The 25,021-nt window shown below is 40.1% G+C and overlaps 1 protein-coding gene across 1 annotated transcript in view; it reads right to left on the reverse strand.

The window, feature by feature from the left end:
• The window catches only part of pepd (peptidase D), a 116,685-nt gene that overhangs the window by 21,304 nt on the left and 70,360 nt on the right, over nucleotides 1–25,021 (reverse strand). Inside the window, exons 10-12 of the mRNA XM_088938593.1 lie at nucleotides 19,358–19,426; nucleotides 17,253–17,330; nucleotides 8,273–8,421 (exon numbers count right to left, since the gene is read on the reverse strand). Coding sequence (XP_088794719.1) covers nucleotides 8,273–8,421; nucleotides 17,253–17,330; nucleotides 19,358–19,426 — 296 coding nt within the window. The remainder of the gene's footprint in view (nucleotides 1–8,272; nucleotides 8,422–17,252; nucleotides 17,331–19,357; nucleotides 19,427–25,021) is intronic.

Consider the following 25,021-nt stretch of genomic DNA (forward strand, 5'->3'; position numbering starts at 1 on the left):
TGGTATAAGCTATTCTACATTCTGTGCTACAAAAACAGTCAATTATTCCTCATTAGTTTGAATTGGCACTATTGAGAAAGAGCAAAAAACAAGGAATTACAGATTTATAGCAACAAACCATCCATTAATTTTCACAGGGGAGCCAGAGTCTATCCCAGCATCAACGGGACCAAGGCAGGGTTCACCCTGGACAGAAAGCCAGTCCATCACAAGGCACACACAGACACACCCTGGACAGGACACACGGACACACACACCCTGGACAGGACACACAGACACACACACCCTGGACAGGACACACGGACACACACACACTGGACAGGACACACGGACACACACACCCTGGACAGGACACACTGACACACACACCCTGGCAGGACACACTGACACACACACCCTGGACAGGACACACTGACACACACACCCTGGACAGGACACACTGACACACACACACCCTGGACAGGACACACTGACACACACACCCTGGCGGGACACACTGACACACACACCCTGGCGGGACACACGGACACACACACCCTGGACAGGACACACTGACACACACACCCTGGCGGGACACACAGACACACACACCCTGGCGGGACACACGGACACACACACACCCTGGACAGGACACACAGACACACCCTGGACAGGACACACTGACACACACACCCTGGACAGGACACACGGACACACACACCCTGGCGGGACACACGGACACACACACCCTGGCGGGACACACGGACACACACACCCTGGCGGGACACACGGACACACACACACCCTGGACAGGACACACTGACACACACACACCCTGGACAGGAAGCCAATCCATCACAGGGCGCACAGGCACAGGCACTCACACCAGGGCCAGTTTTTTACCAAAACCCAATTAGCCTACCACCATGTTTCTAGACTGAGAGGGGAAACCGCAGCACCCAAAGAAACCCACATAACATGGAGAGGACATACAAACTCCACTCCAGGTCCAGAACTGAGCCAGCACTGTGAGGCTACGATGGTCACCACTGTGCTATTGCGGATTTATAGCAACTAACCTTCAGACGTGCTGTAAATCAGACTTCTATCAACTCCTTTGAAATTTTTTAACTTTTAACGAACTGTCAGTTGTATGAATACATCCAATAAGTATTAGCAACCTACTGCTCTCCCATTTATTGCATGTTTTGATGTAATTATGGTTCTTGATCTTTCACATTGGAAAAGTATAGATGAAAAGCATGTGCTTTACAAACACGAGTGAGAAAAGAGGTGGTCATACAACAGATGCAAGAACTGAGCTGCACAAAAATACATTTATTTACTTAGGTCCTTCTATAAAACACCCCAAAAGTGCTAAACTAAACTAAACAGCAGCAGCAATCACAAACAAGTCAAAGTAGCTATAAAAATCCCATGATAAAACTATATGAGCCATAAGAGAACCAACAGTCTAAAACAACTGACAAATGAACATCATTATAACTGTCGGAGAAGGAGAGGATATACAAATGATTTTCTTTCAAACATGGAGAACACAAAATCCTGGAGAAAGATCAGATCAGATCACAGAGAAGGTAAATAATTGAGAGAGCACTTTCATAAGCCCAGTGGGAACTTTTATTTTAAGAACTGGAGTAGTGGCCAAGGTTGAGCTAGAACTAAGGTTCTTACATTGGTAGACAGCTGAAGGAGACTTAGAAGAGAAAAACAAAGTTTATCCTTTGCCTGCATGTTTAATTGTCTTGTACCTTTTCCTGTGTTTGCAAAATTGAGCTAAAGGACGTTCACTTGATTCCACCCCCCTCCACATCTTCAGAAAACTTGTGTGGTCGAAGCCTTGGGTAGCTTGTCTGTGTTTGAAGGGAAATACGCAGGCAACACAATTGCCTGCCTGTTCTGGAGTATAAAGCAAAGGTGCACTTTTGCACTTTAACTGCTCTTTATTAAGTATCAATCGTTGCCTAGCTAGTACAAATGGCAAATGAGAAGGCAGCAGGGTGGTTATTTTTGCAGTATCCAGCAGGTGCTAACTAATGGGTTTGAATAAGAAGGATGTATGGTACTTAACGTGGAATAAACAAAAAATAAAAAAATAAACAATTACAATACAGATGAAACCACTTAATTCAAGCCGGAAGAATAATCAAGCCCAGAATCAAACCAAAGTCATCTGGGTTCTGAGCAGATTCTCAGCACAGCACAACTAAATCATTCTGACCCTCTAAACCATGTGTCTCCAGCCCTAGCCCCGGAGGGCTGGCAAGTCTACAGTTGTTTTATTGCAACACAGCTCTTGAAGTCCTAAATCAAGCGGGTTTTGAGTTTGACTGGGCTTCCCTTTAGGTGCTGCTGCTCTACAGAGACCTGGAAAACCTGCAGACACACCAGCCCTCCAGGAGCAGGACTGGGGACCCGGCTCTAATCCTGAGGTCCTGCTCAGGTCCTCATCACCGCCGTTCACAGATCGACAGAATAAATCAAGTGCCCACGGCTGTCCTCCCTTCACCTGGACCGGAGTTCTGACGCAGAGTGACGCAGTCTTTAAAAGGCAGATTGGGAAACGTCCTCTTGCAACCGTTTGTCACACAGCAGCACTTCCTTTACGGGACGCTGTGGACACTTGAGGGTACTTCCTCTCCAGCACGAATTCACTAGACGCCTCTTGCTGAGGACCAGTGCCAATAGCATGATGTGCATCTTAACTGATTTCCTCCAACTTCCTCTATTACAGAAACAGCGGTTCAGAAGAGTCAATACAGAGTCTATCTGAAATCCTTCAGACGTGACTCATGCAAACGTCTTTTATCAAAATGTCACTCAAGACGATGGTAGATCTGTTGATCTGGAAATGGATAATTACTGGTTACCTTGAATTGTATTCTTCCTGAAGTGTACAAGTTCAAAGATAATTCTTATCTACAGATTTTGTTTTACGAGTGGTAATGGACAATGTCACAGGTCTCCAAAAAAGCGGAAGTATTAACCTTTTGTATAAGAAAAAGAAAAGAAACCAAACTGTTCATGAAGGAGAAATCTAACAATACATAATTGCCTGGCCTGCCAAGAAATCTTGGCTTCATTGTACATCAGCCTTTTTGACCACCAAATAATTTGGTCCATTCAGGTGAAACATGAAGAAAGATTTACAGCTGAAGGGTTTGTTTTAGCTTTTTCCTTGTGTTAAAGTTAGGAATTAAGCTCTGCTTCTCAAGCTGATGGTGTTTCAAAGTGGTGCTTTGAGCTGATTTCAGTTGGGGTAAACTCTACAAAAACAAGCATTTTTCTTCACTGCCTTCAGAGATCTGAATTTGTGCACAGTAGCTGGCACTGCTTATACCTAGATGTGTATCTGTTTGGCAAGAATAAAGACATGGTAAGTGACTGTGGACTGCAGTTATTTTTTATTCCATTATTTCTTCATTGTTGAACCAAACCTATTTTAGCAAAACTGGAAGACAAATCTCACATTTCAAAGTATTAAACAGTTGTCTGAATTTTATCATTAATATTTAACTTCAGTTCAGTGGAGGAAAAAAACTCAGCTGTTCATAGGTAGGTTGTCGAGCTAGAGTGACACACCGTGAACAGCCACTCAAATGAGCACAACCACTGCCAGCTACTGTCACATGCAAGCAAGAGTTACAGCTCTTGGCAGCAGTAAGGCTACACAGCTGCCCTGTCTGTTGCCAGAGCTATGGACAGGGTGAAGTCAGGACATGTGCACATTCAGCAGAGACCAGCAAAACCTGAAAGCAATCAGATTATCACAGCCATAAAAACAAAAAGTTAAAAATGCTCTTCTCCAACGATCGTGTGCAAGCCAAAGTGTCAGTCTTAAGCATATCTCTGTTTTGCCACACTAGACAGAATTACTCGGCATTTTCAATGCAAAAGCTAAGATGTGTATCAGAATTTGCCCAGTTGTCATCACAAGGGCAGATTATCATCATCTTGGCACAGAGCCCAACTTAAGTGGAAATCTACAAAGCAAAGATCGAGTGATGAAAGAAAGTTCGAGATTTATGCCTTTTTGCGGTTTTCTATTCCCTCCAAAGCAGGGTAAAGTTACATTTCTGTGGATGTTGTTGAGACAAACAGTTGTTTCTGTTGTTTGCTCATATGTCAATTATTTAACTGCAGGATTCGTGCTAGACCTCATTCTGCCACCCAAATCAATCCCCCTACCTACATCACAAAGGAGCTACACAACCACGCAGTTCGGCTCACAGAGAACAGAAAGAATGACGGGCTCATAACTGTATCACATATTCTAGCTAAAAACCACGAGAGATTATGTTATTTTGATTGAACATGTCACCATTCGATAACAAAATGATTGTCCAATATGTCTCAGCATGTATTTCTCATACAGCGCTTGAAGTTTCGCAGTGACTTTATTACCTACAGTATAAATAATGTTAAAAAACTGAAATGCAACAGAAATAAATTGAGACTTCATGGCTATTGTACCTTGAAGGTGAAAGGACAAATGAAAACTATTAAAAACTGTCAAGCAAAATTTTGGAACTGAAGAATTCTATTCTGACGGGTTCTTTATCACATCAACCTTGAAGAGCCACACTCAGGATTTTCTCACATTTCTCGACTTGTTGTCTGTCAGTCTACCTCTGTTCACGCAGAGGTGACATAAGCCAAATTCAGACTCAAAGTCTGCCTACTCCAAAAGCCATTTTTATGCTTTTGAACGTATAGCCTGTTTGTTGCTGAGCAGTTAATTGATTGAAAAGATCTCAGCCAACTGTTTCAAGTTAGAAGTCGGGGTATCGGCTTCAGCAACACGGCCGGTCATCTTGTTCCATACTCCTGCTACCCTTTGGGTAAAGAATTGCTTTCCATCTTAAACCCACATACAGTAGTTTCCACTAGTGTGGTCTGGTTCAGGCTCCACAGTTCATTCTAAGAAAATCTGTTAGGTGGCCTTTGTGGATTCTTAATAATTGTATCAGGTTGCCTTGCAGTCTTCTCTGTTCAAAAACTAACAGGGCTTCTCCCGCCTGTCAGCGTAGGATGTTCCCTTTATCCCAGGAATGCATCACGTCGCTCCTCTCTGGACTGATTCCAGAGCAGCTCCAAGGTGGGGACCGATATACTAAATCCGGCCTCACCAATACGTGATACAATTACAACATAACATGCTTTGAATTTAAATTCTACATTTTTAACTATAACCTATGTAGCCTAACATTTTATTTTAGAAACTTGATCCATGAACAACCTTCCTGCAAAATAAACATTACGTTGGAATGAACTGTTATTGTTACTGTTCACAGCAACACAATTAAGGGATGACGAATGAAGTGATAATTGGTTTTGGCTGGGAATTTAATATGGATGGATTAATATGGACAGAAGCTGCAGCATGAGCTTAACAAAAAGGTCCTTTCACTTTGAAATCCAACTGTCACTCCGCTGTGGCCCCCAGTTAGACAACAACTGTGAAATGTATTGTGGCCCTTGGCCCCCCCTCTCAGTTGGTGATACAATTTCAGCTTCTAAACAGTACCGAAATATCCACTAGTTTTCTCATCAAGTTTGACCTGGTCACATCAGAGAAATACATCAAGATGTCTCGAGTTCCTGGGTTCAATTCCTGGGGTGCTGTCTGGGTGGAGTTTGTATGTTCTCCCCATGTTCGCGTGGGTTTCCTCCCAGAGTCCAGAGACATGCTGGTGGTTTAACTGGCTTGAGGGAGAAACAGATCCCAGTGTAAGTGTGTGTTTGTGTGTCGGTGTGTGTGCCCTGCGATGGACTGGCGTCTTCCCCAGGGCGTACCCTGCCTTGAGCCAGGGGAGAGCTCCAGCGTCCCCACGCCCCAAACTGGATAAAGAGGTCAGAAAATGAACGGATGAGCTCTGGCCAGAGCAGTGTGGTGGAACACCTGAATGGGTTCTGTACAATAAGAGCCTGGGCAGAGTCCAGGGCAGCACACAGAGGGAATGACTGGTCACGCACAGGCTCACTGCCTGCCCTGGAACACAGTAAGGACATGTTGGGAAGCTCATGCAGCTCGTGGTCCATTATAACCATATACTCAGGTGTGGAATGTACTGCAGATAAAGACCTATCTGCTTCAATACTGGCCAGAAAGAAACTTAACTCTTGAAAAAGTGTTTTTTTTGTTAAATACAATACTGACCTTAGGACAGCCCGCAGAAGAGACAGCAGTCTCTGTTCTTGCAAAGGCAACAGGTTCTCTGAGTTTTGTTTAACTCAGGTCCTTTTATTAGACCTTAACTAATCTAATAATTTGATTACACGGAATGATTTAATAATTCCATCTGTAGTTGAGGTGTTTAACAATGACTGTACATCGAATTAAGCAAGTGTCAGAAATACATAACCTACAGTATAAGACCCAGTTGAACGCTGGTCCATTGCACAACTGTGATACTGGAATCAATAGTGGATCTCTGTGAATGCACTTTTTTTGGAGATGTATTTTATTTGGGTTATAAACATGTAATTTGGCTTGTAAACATGTTCAACAGACTTAAGCCAGTTTAGGGCCCCTTCAGACTGAATGTGGCTTTAACAATGACAATTTTACTGCATCTACCAAAGTACTAAAGTACTCAGAAGTGTTAAAAATGCTCTGCCTAACTAATGCTTTAGTTGGAACAAAAGCAGCATCTGTGATTCCTACTCCCGGTGTACTGTCAAGACATAAAAATACTGACTTCCTCCTGTGGCACAAACAAAATAACCTTTCCTTTAATTTGCAGGCCTTTATAGAAATCACTGAATAAAGTCACCCTGGAGAACTCATAACACAAAGTGCAAAAAATATCACCAAAAAGCAAATGAAGATATCAGACGGAGATTGCCGTAATAGAGTGTGTGGTATAGGGAAAAGGAGAATTTACCAAAGTCAAGGGCAACAAGAACACAGCAAGTTTTATATAATGAAAAAGCTCCTGTTGAAGGGGAAAAAAGGGAACAGGGTGAGCAATGTTAATAAATGTTTATGTTAATAAATGTCAATGTTAATAAATGTGTCTTTTTAGGTAAGGAACTGTGAACATACAGAGAAATAGAGTAAGTGATTAACACAGACACTGCAAATAAATTTCCTGTACCTGCTGCATCAGAAGAGCAACTCTGCTAAAACTATTTGCACGTCAAGGCTCTTTTTTATTTTCCACAGACACTTCTAGCGCTGAGCTTAAGTGACAGTAGTGATTTGCTAATGATGGTTTATTAGATGTCGTGTTTGCATAATAAGGGATGCCAGGAGTGGCAGCTCAGGTCTGACACTTTAGCAGAGCTGTGCCACTCTGCCTTGATGAGAGGTAGAAAAATCATTCATATCTCATAGTCTGGAACAGTCTTTGCTATTTATAACGTGGGTATTTTATCAGAGCTTGATTTTTGTTTAACACTGGTTAATCAAAAGATTTTGAGCAGACAGCTATAACCAGGCCAACCCTACAGAAGACATGGAGCAGACCTGTTTCCTGAGCTTTCATGAAAGTCCCATGTTATGGGCACAGGGATCTGAAGAAGGGGCAAAGTTCTGTTCTTTATTCCATCTATCCTTCCATCCTGAAACCACTTTATGGAAGTCAGGGTCACGGAGGGAGCTGGATCCTATCCGGACAACCAGCAGGTGGAAGGCAGGGTACAATCTGGATGGGACGCCACCCCATTGCAGGGCACACACAGACACAAACACACACACTCACATCAGGACCAATTCCTCCCTGGAGCCAATTAACCTACCGGCATGTCTTTCGACTGTGGGGGGAAACTGGAGTATCAGGAGGAGACTCACACGAACAGAGGGAGAACAAACAAGTTGCACTAGATAGCGCCCCGGGTCCAGAACTGAACCCAGGGCCCCAGTGTTGCGAGGCAGCCATGCTGACCACTGTGCTGCCGGGCAAACCCTTGGCCTATTTTTTAGTGAAAGGAAAACACACAGGAAGACTTTAGAGCATCATGAATACAAGACAGATTTACATTTGTGCTACACAGGTAAGTTTATGGTCTATTAGAGTTTGGTTGCAGAGTCATTTGAGAATATCACCTGGGAATAAAGGCATTTGTTTTCTGTAAAAAGCAACAAAGGCCTTAAACAGAAACAAATAATTACTCAGGACTCTTTCTGAAAAAAATGTTTAGTAATCTGCAAGAGTCTGAGCACAGGCCATCAGCGACGTGCTTCCTAACTCACTCACCACGACAGACTTTAACCACACAAGCTAACCGGTCAGCAAATGTACAGAGAAGATGACACAGTGTTCCTCACCGGGTTTGATGGCAGCCATGACTGCGCGCGATGACTTCAGCACTGCGTCATATATGGCCCGCTGGTCAGTGGTAAACTTGCCGTTAGCCGGGAAGGAGCAGGTGATGTCAGAGGAGTAGCAGTAATACTCCCCGCCCATGTCAAACAGGCTGCAAGGAAAGCAGAAGACGAGCCTTAATCGCAACACTGCTACCTTGTCTCTACAAGCAGATGCTCAGCTGACACAGTGCTAAACATTTATCCTTGTACTGCAGCTTCAGCTCTGCATTTATCCTTCACTCACTTGTTTTGCTTACTTATCACAAGGTTTTAGCAACAAGAAACTAATCCTTCTGTTGCCGTAGTGGGCGGTACATTCCTGTCGTTATTAAGTACCGCATTTTACATGCTTTTCTAAAAGGCAATAAGTTTGACTCCTGAATCTGAGGTGGAAAAAAGTAAATCTTGTGGTGACAAAACCTTGTATATTGTATATACCTGCTGCTCTGCTGGATGTTGAAGAAGCTAGGGGTTTTTCTGTTGTGTGTCAAGCTTTTATCAGAATTATCTGAAGGGTTTTGAATCCAGCATGATTTTGACTCCCTGTACAGTGATTTTTTTTTACATATGAACATTCTTATAGGTCAGAAAATCATTGCTGTTACATAAGGATAAAATTAACTTGCCTTTCTCTGTCAGTTAAGAGGCAGAGTGTACAGACAATAAACTGCGATGTTTCCCTCAAAATGTAAAAAAAAACTGTCATGCTTTCCAAGGACACAAATGTCTCACAACTGCAGTAAAATCTGGATTAGCTCCCTATTTAATAGCAGTTTTTGAGTTATCCGGATGGGACAAACAGAAAGTATGCAATGAAAACTCAGGCATAAAGAATACGTGCTGAATCAAAACACTAGAAATATAAAAACCCTGTATGTTCATGATCTAACAACATCGAAATGCCTTAAGGCCTAAAACAGTTATTGACCCCCATCAATTGCCTTTTAAAAGGCACACGCTGCTGAGCAGATAAAAATCATATTATGCACTCCAGTGGCTTCTCAAGGCATGTGTGTCCCTGGAACATTCAGTGGCTGAGTACTTTTTAAAAATACGCGTCGACCTCAAAGCCAGTTCGCAGAAAAGTCTGACAAGTCTGTGCAACTGGATCAGGCAAAGACAGACAAAATAGCTGCAAATGAAAACATGCAATGCGGAACCCAAGCATGTTGCATGTGCATGTGTAGCGTCACTGTCCTCACTAATTACAGCCAGCCTTAAAATGCATCAACAACCAAGGAGAGGGTGGTGGAAGGTTCAAACACAGTCCAACAAGTTTCGTTTCAACCTCTCAGCCTCTCAGCTCTACAGGCATCATGCATCATTTTAAATATGCCCCTAGATAACCATAACTTTTCTAAATTAGTTACTCTTATCTATCTGACAGTCTTTTCTTGCCTGAATACTGAACACAGTCATTGTGAAATCAGGGGCCCCGATAACTTATGTTGCCTTGAACATAACCTTAACAGAACTGCTGCCTATCTTCGGTCATTTGTGCAGGAGACATTGCTTCTTGGTTGCATCAAAACCAGAGGTCTGCACTTCAGCTGGCTTGCAGGCTTTGAGGGGGTCAGCGAGTGCATCTCCTATGCAAACAGACACTCAACAGAACTGGGGGGCTGACATCACAATGTGAAGCTGCTCAGCCAAGGTAGTGAGGCCAAAGTCCAGCCCCAGCAGGGTATATGCCCAACGAGATGGGGTATGATTCACAAACACAGGGCCTTAAACTCTGCTGCTAAATATAGCCTTTGAATAACTTCAATTACTGCAAAATGGTCTAGCTGATAAAGACGTGTTTATTTAATACACATTTCAAACAGAACTTAGGCTAATGTAGGATAAAGGTCAGAGCAGAGCTGTAGATCCCTCAGAGCCCAGGCAGCTTTCAGGCTTGTTTCTATAGTGAATCACGAGAATGAACCTCAACAGCATTTCTTTCCACAGCCACGGGGAACCGTATGAAAACAATCGTGCATAAGTTTAGATATAGATATCTAGATAAATACACTTAATTTCTTTATAAGACTACCTGATTACATGTTAATGCTCTTAAGGTCTGTTTGTGTGCTTTATGCAATCCAATAGGCTAGAGACGATCAAATACAAAATGTCAGAAAAGGGAATCACCTGTGTTCTTTTAAAGCTCAGTCCTTTAATGACTAACCACAACATTCCAGCCACCCCCTTTTATGAGGTGATGTTATGCTATCGTCTCTCTGCTTCAAGATGACACTGCGCACTTCTGCTGATCAAGACAGAGTCATCCGGGTTGTGCAGGAGAGCAAATTAGACAAAATTCTGAGTGTCAGATGATCTGTAGGAGCAGAAAGGGCTGCAGGGAGTGAAGCTGGCTGCAGGAGCAGTATAATGTGCGGGACCTGACTTGTGTTCATACATGGATACAGTTGTAATATTGCGCGAAGCTACTTGAAACAGTAATCATTATAAATGTAGTCTTTAATATATAATTCATCAATGGAACTTTTTTATTTAATGATGATAGAACTTTTATGATTCAAGTAATATGATTCATTGATTTTGCAGAATGCAGTGATGGAATTTGTCCAGCAAGAAGCTTTGAGTGTTCTTATGCAATGAAACTCTAGCCTCAGCTCCCAGTCCAGTATGTGCTCTGCTTTCCATCAGACTCTGTAAAACATGTTTTTTTGCAATGGCTGATCTGACCATGATGATCAAGAAAAAAACGGTAGTATTTGCCAAGTTCAAACAGCAGCATAATGTGCTTCAAAATTGAAGAGTGAAATCGTGTTCTAAACCTTATTTGTAATAAAAAAACACCTGCCAATCTTATCTCTGAATCAAAATAACTTATGGCATGTAACACCTCTGCATACATGCATCTCTATTAATCTGTTTAGAGTTTTTACAAACGTAAAACAAATTAAAATACTACATAAAGGTTTTAGAAGTTTCTTGAAAATTCTGCTTGGAACAATGCTGGCTGCATTCAGCTTCTTCTATGAAAGTCTCCAAAACAGACATAGAAAAAAGTTTCTAATCATGATGAAGATGGGGAAAAAACAAATGAAAAAATCCACATCTACAGTAGTTAATTTAAGATCATAATATGTTTATATTTCTACTGCAAACTCTTAACTTCAAAAAGGATAGCATCTGTTTATGTTAGATTTCTGATAACTTGTTATCCATTACCATCTGAATTATGCTCTTATAGATATCAAAGTCATGCCATTTTAATGTAATATTAAATTACAAGTTACTATTCTTATAATAAAACATTTTTATAAAGTGATAGTAAAAGCTTAACAAATAAGGCAAAAAATTAGTTTTCCTGGGCAGTTCACTGAGAGACAGACAATGCTTATCAAGTCTTCTGGCACTGGACAAAATGCAGATTAAACCGAGATTCTCTGAAATTGAGGTACTGGGATAGATCAAGAATATCTGAGAAGACAAAGAGTCAATGAGAAGCAAAGTATGAATACAAACTGAAGGGAGTGTGTTTCTTTTTTAAAGTGCTGCCCACATTTCATCTCACTTCAGTGACATAATGATTTACTTACATTAATCAGCCACTATCACAGTCAGCAAACACTGAAGGACCAGTACAGCTGCTGACTAAACTGGGTGAAGAGTCACCAGCCTGCCATGTGGAGTGTCGAAGGGAGAGGCTGTGTGTCCTGGTCCTCAAGGAGTTAATACTGTACCCTGACTCAGTGTCACATGGATCACTCCTTCAGCTCCAACCTCACATGATCTGGAGACCAGACGCACTTTGAACTGAACAGCTGGTATAAGTTCACGATGTCGAACAAAAGTGGGCATTCCTTAGTAATTTGTTACCCTGGGTTGTGTACAATCATCCAATTTGATCAAGTGGTTTATTATGTAGTGGGCATTAATTGGTGGCATATATATCATATCAGATATCATGAATGGCAGAGCAACGACAGATTCTTTTCAGGCGCAGAATTACTCCTTCTTTGATTCCTTGCTGGTCACACGATGCACCTTATTTTTCATTGACTCCAGGACATCTTTACAAGAAAGCTGAGCAACGCAAGACACTTGAGACACAAAATCAGCAAATAACTTCAAGTAGCACTGTGAATGTTAATCCCAACCACAGCGCTACAAACTGTTTTTTTAAAATATTCCCTTTGTGGAGTTCCTAGTGAGGTTTGTGCTGAATTTACGTTTTTATCATCCTTATCACAATCCTCGCTACAGAATGGGTCACAGATCTCTCCTACAGTAATACTGCACCACTAAGTCTTATTTAGCTAGAACTGAAAAAGCCCTCTTATATTTTTCATTTTGATAGTTACTAAGCCTTTTCAGCTACTGTATAAACTACACTCTAAACCCCTTCAAATTTCTGGATGAGAGAATATCACTCAGTTTACACTTAGTGAGTCAGTTTACACGAGTACTGAATACCAAAGGTGATAAAGAATGAAACAAAAGTTGAAGTAAAATACACAGCAGTTGACGGAACTGATTTGTAAATCTATATCAGTTTATTAGCATTTACTAAGTAGTTTGTTTGAAATACAGATGAACCAAGACCTCTCACAAAGTAAAAAGCACAAAAATAGTGCTTGAACCATGTAAACCCTAGTTCGGCAGGGGGATTCATTTTTGTGAAGGGTAAATTATTGACTAGGTGCTGCACACAATTGAATTCTGGAAGAAAAGATAAAACTTAGTTTTAGTAAAACCAACACTTTCATGTGGAGTTAGAAGACATCTTCCCCGATGACTGTATTTCATTCTGAAAGTATAGTAACTCCTGAAAATAACTGTGAATAATCACTTTAGAAGAAACTAAGATTCCTTGTAAATGTGTCTTTATGTCTTTATAGTATCAAAATTAAACCTATACCTAACAGCAATTCAGAAATCTTCAATGCAATTGCCTCTTTTTATCTCTTAGTCATAAAACATGATTGACCACAACCCATACCTACAGGCCCATTTCAGGCAGTCCTAGCTGATCTTTTACTGCAACCTGTCCAACACCCTCCTTAACAGACCTTGATCAAACAGATCTGATACATTTATCTTAGGTTAGGTGATCATTTAAAACCATATTCAAGCCAGTTTCACATTATAAGCTAAAAAAATTTTTAGAAAACAAATAGATTGTTAATAATAAAATACAAGCCTGGGTTTATTGAAAATTAGAGAATTCATATCTCAGTGTCCAGATAGCAAACGTCTGGCCAGTGTCTTTTAAGTCTTTAATTACTTATGTGGCAACATGGAAGATTTTCAGTTTTCTTAAAGACTATTCAACCTGTTTTATCCAAAACATTGGGAAAGACCTTCTTCTGGTTAATTCAGATTAAGTGATTACAATAAGAAGTTCCTTTGGGTCGTGTCAGTGATTCATGGCTCTTAATCCATTGAGCAGTATTGCAGGTGTTTTTGGAGAATGCTTATTAGACAATTTAAGCCAGCAAAAGTTTTTCTTGGTGGGGAAACATCCTGTCAAACTGTCAAGGAATTCTCAGTTTTGTCAAACTCTTCTACAGTGATAGGTTGACAAAATAAAGCATTTGGGGAACAAACAGATTTACAAAATAAAGGATGTAGGAAACAGGCTTTTTTATTTAAACCAAAACTATTAAATGTTCTACTCCAGTCAGTCTCAAAGGGGAATCTGCACCTCTGTATCTGCTTTTCAGTGCAACAATGCCACCATGTGGAGAACTAACATTATGGCCTGCATTGGGAGTCCATTCATAACTCTGAGCATATGCACACACAGTGCTACTAAAAGGCCATGAGCACAGCTGGTCCGTTCCAGGCTACAAAACAATCTGGAATTACTTTTTAATAAAGCTGAAACACTGCAGTCAATTAGAGGGGCCATGTCTACACACTGAGCATATATGTCAAACACATTAATTTTCCAATTAAACTTCACTGCAAAGCCTCAATGATGTTACATGGTTTGTTAAGTCTTCCCAACAGCAACATTTTAAGCCCCTTCCATTAGCAATGGGCAGCATCGATATTATGGACTGTGTGGAGAGCTTGGGCCTGTCACAAACACTCGGGGACTCACAAAATCTCTCAAGAGGGATAGAACAAAGAGCAGAAAGCACAGCCCTGAGAAAATAACCAGGAACATTTCAAACACGAACTATGGAAAGGCACAATCTCTTGCAAGATATTTGCAGCTATTCAATTATCGCACAATTCCCAAGCTGTGGTCAATTTTGTGAAACCTTGAAGTGGGTGGATACTACAGAAACCAAACCCAGTGCATTTCCAAGAAAGAGATTTATAAAACCAGCACTTTATCACGTCATCCACATATGGGTGGGTATGTGTGTCTTTAAGTGAGTAATTCAAGGGCTTGGCCAAGTGTTCTGACATGTTCTTGTCATTCAAGAATGACGTGAAACCAAGGGCTGCAGACACATTGTTATACTTATGACTAATAGGTAACAGAGGTTTAATTTTTACTGTAAAACATCTATGCCTGAGTAATAACAGATGCAGGAGTACTATATAAAATATACCCTATTGTGCAAAAGTCTGACCTGAGCTTCCATTTCTGCAAATTACTGCAATCCAACCAAAAAAAAATTGTGATTCGCTTTCACAGGGGCAACGCATACATCAATAAAAGCATTTCTGAAACTTTGAGTACTTTTCCCAAAAAGGTGTATAAATATTCAGGACATCTGTCAAAGCATGTGTTAAAGTGCGTCTCGGGGAATATTGTGAGTATCGTTAGGTTCACATGTTCAAGTCGCGATCTCTGTCAGCGTGCACTGGCTGCAAAGAAACACTGTTAATGTTAATTCCTTGCTGAAAAACAAAAGAGGAACCTGAAGAAGGCTCTACAGCCAAAACATTGTATTTCTTTTTTCTATTTCTCAATGCAAAATTCATCTTTACTCAAAAGTGAAGAAGGCCCTAACAGCAGAAGTGTTGTATTTCTCTTTTCCATTTTACTGCATGGAATACATTTGTACTTGTCCTTAGTTAGGTTTAGGATTAGTGTTGAAATTCAATTACCAGTGATGTCTTCTGGACGAATAGTAATAAATGATTAGAAATATCACAATAACATCTTATGTAGCCTCTAAGAAGACATTATGGTGGCTGTATGAGACAATATTCTATATACAGTGTTACAAAACAACAATGTTATGCTTCTTTCAAAATAATACTGGAATAACTGAGCCAAACAAGATGTACAGTTATACTGCATCCCAGCAAGGCAGTTTAAATTTCAGTATCTCCCCATCTTATTGACATCATATTTCTTTATTTCAGTCCTACAAAGATGTTATCCTCAAGTTGAAAGTTCTAAAAGCCAGAAAGAGTTCACTTTCAATGACAGAGTCGAAAACAGAAAGCCTCCACACTTTCTCCTTTTCCAAAATCTGTCACAGCAGCTCCACCAGACTGACAGGAGCAGTCCTGCTCTTTCTCATGCAGCTCTTCTGAACACTGACAAACAGAGCTCAAGAGCTCTCCCCTCTGCTCTTGACCTGCAACAGGCATCTGTGTCTGGAAAAACGGCCTTTAAAATGTTTTACAATAATACAACTGACAGCTTGCGCTGTGCAAAATTCATATTTCTTAACATCTACAATAAGCCCGAACAACACAAGCAGTGACCTCATAACCCAAAACATTTTACTCCAAAACTGGGAATGATGACTAATCACCAATCAAACCAAAGGTTAAATTAAAATGTACTAACTTGTTTCAATTCCAAATGTATGCAAAGACATTCTATTTTTTTAATCACTAGGGGGAAGGTTAATGAATCTTGTAAAAGACAAGCATATTTGATATTCAGGAACTGGAATTAGCACTCTGACCTGCTTTTATTTGCTACATGATTATTATGAAAGACTTCAGCTTAATGTCTGATTCATACGTTTTGAAAACCCAGTGCAGACGTTTTGAGATTTTTCATAGCTGGTGGCACGTTACTGCTTTTCTTCAAGCGTCGAGCCCAAACATCTCTGAAGGCAGTTGTTCTATTATAATGCAGAGTCAGGATCGCTGCTGTTTTCATCAGCAGCATAATTCATACCTTCTGCAGAACTTCTTTGTTTATCCATTCATACATTCATTTTCTATCCGTTTCATCCAATTCAGGGTCACAGGGGAGACAAGAGTGTTTTTGTTTTTAAAGTGTTTTTGTTTTAAATACTTTTAAAAGTATTTTCTACAATATATTGTAACGCAATTCCATTTTTTAAGTCATTCCTGCAGTCACAGCACCAGCAAAAAAGTACAAATGATCAACTTGCACAGGACTGACAAAGTGACTCATGCTTTTCAACTCATATGCCCAGGTCATGTAAATGCTTGTGATGATGCCTTGTTATTTATAACGTACCTGTGTTGGCAGACTTGTTTAGCCTGCTATTTAGATATTTTACTTTTTGTAAAACGTTTTACATTGAATTATACGTCTTTACATAACTGATTGCAATCACTGTTATTAAAAGGCTTTGGTTTTTAACTGTAAAGTATATTGCATGTTCCATAATGATCACAAAATAGAAGAAAGCTGCAGTACTACATAAAATGCACTAGAGGGAGCCCTTAAACCAGTTCCTTTCTAAACGCGATTTTATCATAGGTGAGGGATCTAAGCAGTGAGATTTGTTAGATAAGACGATAAGACTCTGCTGAGACTTGCTCACACACTTCTCTTATACAATGAAAAACCTACCTTTACCTGCTTTTAAAAAACTAACTTTTAATATAGCATCCACTGAGTTGAAACTGACAGCCATAGTGGTAACTTAATCAAGTCTATAGTTAAACTGATGCAGATTTATTAATGTAGAAATACAGGCTAGACTTGTATGAACTATAAAACAGAAGAGTTTCACTCTTCAAGGCCATAATGACCATAATTTGACCTCTTGCATCATAACAATCACCCTGTCCTTACACAGAGACTTACCATATGTCTCCATCTTCAATTGTCTTGTCATTGGGAGCACCAGCATGGCCATAATGAAGGATGGAAGAGTTGTGGCCACTGAAAAAAACATTTTCATTCTATCAATAATAACTAAAAGGCAATGGTACTGTAGGTTCATTCATTCTCTACACAGGTTTCATTTTCTTATGCTATACACAATTTCTTAGGTAAACTAATAATCATAAGACTCAATCAGATACAAGAATAAATATTAAGAAGAGAAAGCACCGCACTCCTTTGGGGACAAGTAGTTAACTGATCTCATGATCTCAGCCACCTATTTCTTGAAATAAGGCAGGGGATCAGCTTCAACAACATGGCTGGGTAGCTTGTTCCATGCACCTGCAAATCATTGTGTAAAAAACGTGGCTACTATTCGTGGTTTCAGCTATTAAAAATAAAACAATAAATTTTATTTTCCACTCCCCAGTGTGTTTTTTTTTCCGATTGCTTTTCCCTCTTGTGTGCTCCGGTTGGCTTTTCACTGTTGATTATAAACAAGTCCACTGTGGTGACTTAGCGCCTTACAGGATTTTCTCCATTCAGATTGTTACAGTGCCCTCTAGTGCAGAAACAAGGGCACTCAAAAGAACTGTGGTATGCATGATGTAACACTTTACTTGGCTGGATTTAGTTTTAACTAATACTCATTATTTTTGTTTCAAAAACCTACAAAAGAACAAGGATTATTAGTCTTTACCAGCTAATTCTGGGGGTTAAATAAGCTTAAAAAAGAGTTGATTTTGAATCACCCAACACGACATTTCTAAAACACTACTTTTTTAGCAGATCAGAAAACACATTAAGCACTTTCAAGGTATCATAACTCTTAAAGAGGAACTGCAGTCCCAATTTCTCAGCCCGGTCATTAAATCTCAGTAACAAAATAAATTCACTGACGTTATAGAAAAGATCTACAAATTTCAAATCAAGCACAAAATCGTGAACTTTATGCAAGTACTGTAAGAAGTCAAGTTGTTGCAAACTCACATCTGAGTTTCCACAAACTGTGACGTGAAGCAGCCCTTCCTGCTCACTAGTCGCTGTAATGACCAGTGTAATGTGCTGTACGAGTGAATAAGTACAGGTTGCGCGGCAGACCTTTCACTGCAGAAATGTTCCAACATGATCTGCATGCAGAGTTAACAAGTAGTACTTGTCGACAAAACCATCTCAAAACTGAGAGCAATATTTCTATTGGATTAACAGAGATGTATTCACAGGCCTGCTTGTTTACATCGTGATAAGGCCGCAACATGTCACCGGAAGGTTTGTTGCCTCGTTCTGAATCGTTCTGTGTTTATCTGGAAATGTACTCTATTTTGTGATGTAAATTTGAGGTTTTACACTTTACTGGGTGCATTTGATTTTTATTGTGGTTTGAAATGCGCTCCTCAATGCCAATTCTTTCTAACTACAAAATATGAAAATAGCACTGCAGTCCCCCTTTAAAGTGATCATGCTTTGTTTTCCCCTTTCGCAGTGGTTCTTTTACTGGTGCACTGATTCATTTTTGGCCTTTTTCAGCTAGCGTAGAAATAAGGGCTCTGAAAGCCGGAATAAACCGTGTTTCGATGTCTTTCACGGCACTGCTTTCACTGCCAAAGGAAACAAGTGACGCTGTATTCGGCTGATCCAGCTGCCCGTACCCATGTCTTGCTCGACGAGTCACGGCCTCGGTCTTTAAACCAGTCACGGTCTTTTCTCAAAGTGCTTTTTTGTTTTGAAACTTCACGTCACGGGTAGGAGCCGACAGTCCGGCCAGCCCCTGGAACTTTGAGTGCTGGTCGAACTAGAGCCCTCACATCCGGAGCCCACAGCAGCCCGACTTGCCGCTCGGCGTTGTGCAGAACAGAGACACGAGCCCAGGCCCAGGCTCCCTAACTTCGACTGCCAGACAGAAACTCCCTGAAGCTCAGTCAGCAGGTATCCACCAGTCCATAAGACGTGAGAGCATTAGGTGTGGGGATTTGATTTCAATGACGGCAGAGTGCAGAAGTATGACAGAAGCTTCAATGGAAAGCGTGCAATGCGGGACGTAGAGGCAGCACACAGTATATCACTCAGGGATAACGAAGTCTTACCTTCCACAGATGCAGGTATAGGAGGTGTGGCGCATCCCTCCACGAGAGTAGCAGTAATGCTGGAACAGACTGCAATGAAAATCACACCAGAGGGACGTTTTTACTCAGAAAGCCAGAGTACGGCCAATAAAAGTGCCCAGCAGTTTTACAGCATACCAGAGAAGGCAATTCTCAGGTCAAAATCCAGTTATTTGATGTACACATAATTGATTGTACATTTCATGCTGCCTACGGAGCATCTGTACCGTAGTGCGGATGTGTGCAAAATCCCCCAAGCATCTGTATCCTGAAAGCCATGAGTTAGACCCAGTTTGCACTGTACTCAGAGAGCTGGTTATTCCAATTCAGAGTGTAAAAGCCAATGGCCTGTCTTCTGTAGGCATGAGTGTACAGAAGTCCTTGCAATACTTAAAATTCAAAACAATTTTTTTTCAAGCACACAAGGGTTTAACTGGTCAGAGATTAAAATAACTATTAAAATGGCAGGAGACTGAATGCTTAAAAAATCCAATTTCTCCACAAATAATAAAAGAAATCATAACCAGCACAAAGGAAACAGTACATTCAAGATTTCTAACATAACTCTTATTAGTATCACAGCCAGGGTAATGTCACCACACATTTCAAGAAGTAACGTCAGTCTCAGTTGTCTTACTGAAGCAAACTCAACTTTGCTGCTGAATACAACTAAGGTGTCACTTACAGATGCAAATGTATTTCTGTCAGGCACATTTCTCTCCATTCCTAACCAAAGCAGACGCATAGAGAACTGCAGCTGAAAACTAAGAATTATTTACACTGTGTTCTTTAAAATGATGAGTATGCCACATTACTGGGACTCATTGGGAATGTTATTAATTGGGTGTATTTAATAAATGTGGGTTCTGGGCAGCAGCACTCCACAGGTAAAAGGCTACTCTGATTAAATGGAACCACAAGACCATTTTAATTATTCCCTCGCACTTCCTGGGAGATTCATGTCACCGTATCTTTTAGTGTTCTCCATGAGTGACTCCCTCTGGCTCCCTTTCGGTTCAGAGGCAGGCACAGGGGATTCTGGGGTGACATTTACAGAGGGCAGGTCTGTCGTCAATCAATAATAACCATTTCAGCAAACCAGGCCCTTCACTGCCTCTGAAGGTCCACTGGAGAATTACTCACGGAGTTCACTTTCAAACAGAATTAACCACAGGACAAACCGGGAAAAAAAAACAAGTCAGCTAGCATGCCTGAGGAGGTGAACTGCCCAAAGAAAAATGCACATAATACTGTACTGCAAATTCTATTGCGTTTTGAACCACAGAAAGTTTTTGGTACTACACTTAAGGACAAAGACCTTCAAATTCTTATCCTTGGGTATGTCACAAAATCATTACAGATCTGTGAGTTCTCTAAGCTTAAAATCGGGTCAATAACAAGTTTCACTAATGACTAAACTGAGGCTCCAAAGGCAAGAGACGTCTGCATGATAATGACCACACCAAAATTACTTCAAATACTGTCAGTCTAGATTCATTCACACAGAGACATGGTGCTCTGTCATAAATGCAGACTGTTGGTTTCCAATATCACAATCTAAATTATTTCCAATTACACTCTTACTCCTTCAATCCCCTGCTCCAATTGTTTCAGATTCAATTTGTTCCCTTGTTATAATTAACATTAAGTATTTCCAGTCTTGCAATGCCTAAAATATTAATCAGGCTAGGGTCCACTGGGCAATACGATATAATCATTCCACCTTATATTACAAACCTAGTACAGATACAGCATCTTGACACCACATTGCATCGCTAGTTTCCTACTTCCCCCAGCTGATGTGTGGAAATCAGCTAAATTAGTCCATTTACAACATGAAGGGCTTGCAAAAAGATCTAATTACACTAATTACGTTATTTTTTTAGCACCAAACCAAACTTGTCAGGAATAAGTAGCTTTCTGATCATGGACCATCGTGCCAATGTTAAGTGGAGTGAACACATCCAGAGAATAAGGTAAAACCATGCTTCCCAAAAATCAAAACTGTCATACACATGTACTCCTGTGGGAGTTCTGAACATGTTGTGTAGCCACTTCCAGAAACGTATGGACCTGGTGTTTCAAGCTGCTGCTAAATCAGTAAGTAACTGACAGCAATGATAAGACTTATATGGATTGCTTTTGGTTTTCTGGGTTATTACCAGCTCTGGTTAGCTTCAAAACTGTTACAATTACACAACATAATAATAATAATAATATAACAACCCCAAATGCCATGACTTTATACTTATATTGTTCTGTTTGGAAAAGTTTAACATTAGAATCGCTAAAGTACATTAAGATTAACAGGAAAATTGAGACTTGTTAAGGACAAAATCAAAAAGTTTAACAATAAGTTCTACAACAAACAGATGTCAACATTACAATAAACAATCAAGTTTATTGAACCCTTAATTGAACCAACCGATTGATTTTAACTGTTTTCTGCACAGAAGACTTAATCTCACAAATCACCTCCTTAATGCGTGTTGTTTCCAAGCAATATAGTGAGCAGAGCTCCGTTTCAACGTGTTTTAAAACTGTTACTCCCCTTTATCAAGCTAAACAGCTCTCATTGTTTATTAATTACACTGTCAAACACTCACATAATAACCACTCTCGCTGCTGCTCTTACTAAGCAGTGCTCAGCGCATGGTTAAACTCAATCAGGTCTAGAGAAAAGAGCTGAAGATCAGCATCTAGCACAGGTTTCATGCTAATTTCTAATCTCATTCACTTATTTAAGAACTGAGATTGTTTTAACTATACACACAAAACAATTCAGGTTAAGAGCTTAATGAACTACAGTATAATAATAAAGATTATTTGAAGTGAATTCCAGAAAGCACAGGTGTACTCCAGAACCAGGACTGGGAAATAACTGCTTCAAGGTGTCCCACAAGGTTCAGCCCTGTACCCTACTCTTTTTTCCATCTATATACTGTAAATGAAATTTCTCAGAATTAGGCATCTTTCTTACCGGCCCCTAAGCCAACAGCACCATGTTGTACTCAACCAGACCCACTTGATCTTCTGCAATGGCCAATTGCTGTATAGTTTTCTTTTAAATGTGTTTTTTGTGAACTGTATCGCCAATAAATTTAGATAAAATTAAAGTTGTGGATTTAATTAAAATTATTTTAACTGCTCTCTTAATAATCAGTTTTTAAATTAAACCAAACTGGACGTAGTTTCTAAATATCAAGGCACCAAGCTCAATGGCCTTTAACTTTTAAAAACTGTTTCTAATATGCGCCCTAAAAGCAAGTCTACACTTGGTTTACCTCATTACAACAGATCTTATTTTACATGATCTCAGCAACACACCAGTTGACTTGTCTACACTTCTCCTGAACTATGGTGATCTTTTTTACAGAATGGGTGGGAAACTCATCATTGTGACCATTATTCTTCGACTGATCGTTTCTCTGTGCATACTAGCTTACACATCGTCAACAGGGAAACACCTTCCAATCTCATTTTAATGCACTTCTCTGTAACCACCCTGCTGTACAGTTTAAGATGAAGCACTAAAATCTGAACTTGCCAAAACCAACTCCAACCAACTCCGATTGCAAGTCATTTCAATTTGCCACTGCCAGTGACTGGAACAGTGAGCTGAAACTGTCTGTCTTCATCTCTGAGGGTGTTCTCAGCTGTGTGATTCAATCTTTTCTACTCGATGCCCACACTTGTTAACACAGTCCTGTCCAGCTGTATTTCACTGTGTGCTCTTTCCTTTCTGTCACTGCTTTCTCCAATGTGTGGCTGTAAGTCACTCTCGGCCAGGTCATCGCAGTACACAAGAATTTGCTCTAAACTGACTAATTGACTAAATAATGGATGGCAATGATAATGATTTCAAAGAGCCGATAGCTGCACTCACTACACTAGCCCTGGTATTTTTTAACATCAAAAGCAAAACTATGTTTTTTCATTGACAACTCCTAGTTTTTCATCTTATTAGAGTACCTGATTTCTATTTCCTCTGTATTGAATTCCACTGTGATTTTTCAGTCTATTTAATTCAATTTTAAAAGACCATTTCCTCTTGGCAATTAAAAAAAAAGAAAACACAGCAAACCAATGGAAAAACAACAGATCTTATCAAAAGAGTATAGAGCTGTGCGTGAAGGACAAAAAGCTTTTGAAAAGTTTCAAAATCACCATCTGCCAAGTTAGCTCAACAAAACAATTCCGTCTACCCTGCTACAAGCCGCTGCCTAGAAAGTGTATCTTACATTCTTTTAATCAACATAAAAAAGACAGATCAAATGGCAGCACATCTTTAAAGACTGTATAATGAGCATTAGGTAGGTACTGAAGACAAACAGAAAACACATTTCTCTTCCCGAAGTTTTGTTTTCTCCTTGCCAGCTGCCTCTCACACCCATCATAAAAGACAAGTGAACATTTCTAGAAACCATATTTAATAAGTGTGTGGCATTTATTAAAATAAAGAACTAAAACAGGCAATGACTTCAGAGTCCCTTATTGTATTGCTCAAGCACATTTTAGAGCAGGCAAGTCACTGTATCTTTTTCTGAATCCCTCCTTCCTGCAAGTGTGACCCATACAGTATCCACCGTAGGGACTGGAAAGGTGCAGCACCTCATTACAATATGATTCTACCGTGACCTTTGTATTTGTCAGACCGTTTTCATGCTAAACGTGCTTTAACGGCACAGGCACGTATAAATAATACATTAGTGGGTGACCTACAGCGTTCACCGCACATGAAAAGGTCAAGCTTTTTTGATGGACACCCACTAATTGGGATACTGCTGCTACCTTTGCGTGGACGGATTTTAAGGAAACGAGGTCATCTTTCAAAGAAATGCCATAGGAAGAGATGGTCTAAGGCCATTTCTACCTAACAAAGAGATTCTCAGGCCTTGGAAACAAGGATATATTCACACAAGGATTGTGTTCTGCAGTTGGGGGGGGCTGTTTCCAGTGATCAATGTGCTAACAAATACAACTGTCATCCTCAATTCTGACATCCAATTACTGTATGCCACAGCTTTTGCAAACTTTTTCGTTTAAATATTAAGATCTACTACTCACATAATGATTTCCACAGGAGATTCGTCTTTGTACCAGATGGTTATAAACTACAGGGGTACGTACAACTTTAAAGGTCTAGTACACTTTAGAAGCTAAGGTGTATAAAAAGCTTCAAATTAAAAAACAACAACAAAAGCTTCTCTCCTTTATTAATCATTACAGTTAATAAACTTGTACTGAGTGACATCAACACTTTTGTCTTCAGCTTGAAATTGCAAAAACGAATCCTACATTCAAAAGGAAACCGTAGCAAAAGGAACACAGCAGGCTATGTGTTAGGAATCTCAAGCCACACAAGCACAATTAAGGATTCTGAATTAAAATACAAAGCAATTACCACATAAAGACACTCGCTCCTCTCCTCTAATAAATAGAGGTTTTTGTTTACAAGACATAGTGGTAGAGAAACAATTATCACTCAACCTCATCCATCTCCGACAGCAGTTAATAGGCCTTGCTATCACAAGAGGGAAACAAATGGATAACCATCACGAAAAGTAATGATTTTGACTCAGAGGAGAAGAATTGTATATTTATTAATCCATCCACCAAATCACATAACTTTGTCATGTGGTTAGC

Source organism: Atractosteus spatula, chromosome 21, assembly GCF_055471065.1.
Source record: "Atractosteus spatula isolate fAtrSpa1 chromosome 21, fAtrSpa1.hap1, whole genome shotgun sequence".
Lineage (NCBI taxonomy): Eukaryota > Metazoa > Chordata > Actinopteri > Semionotiformes > Lepisosteidae > Atractosteus > Atractosteus spatula.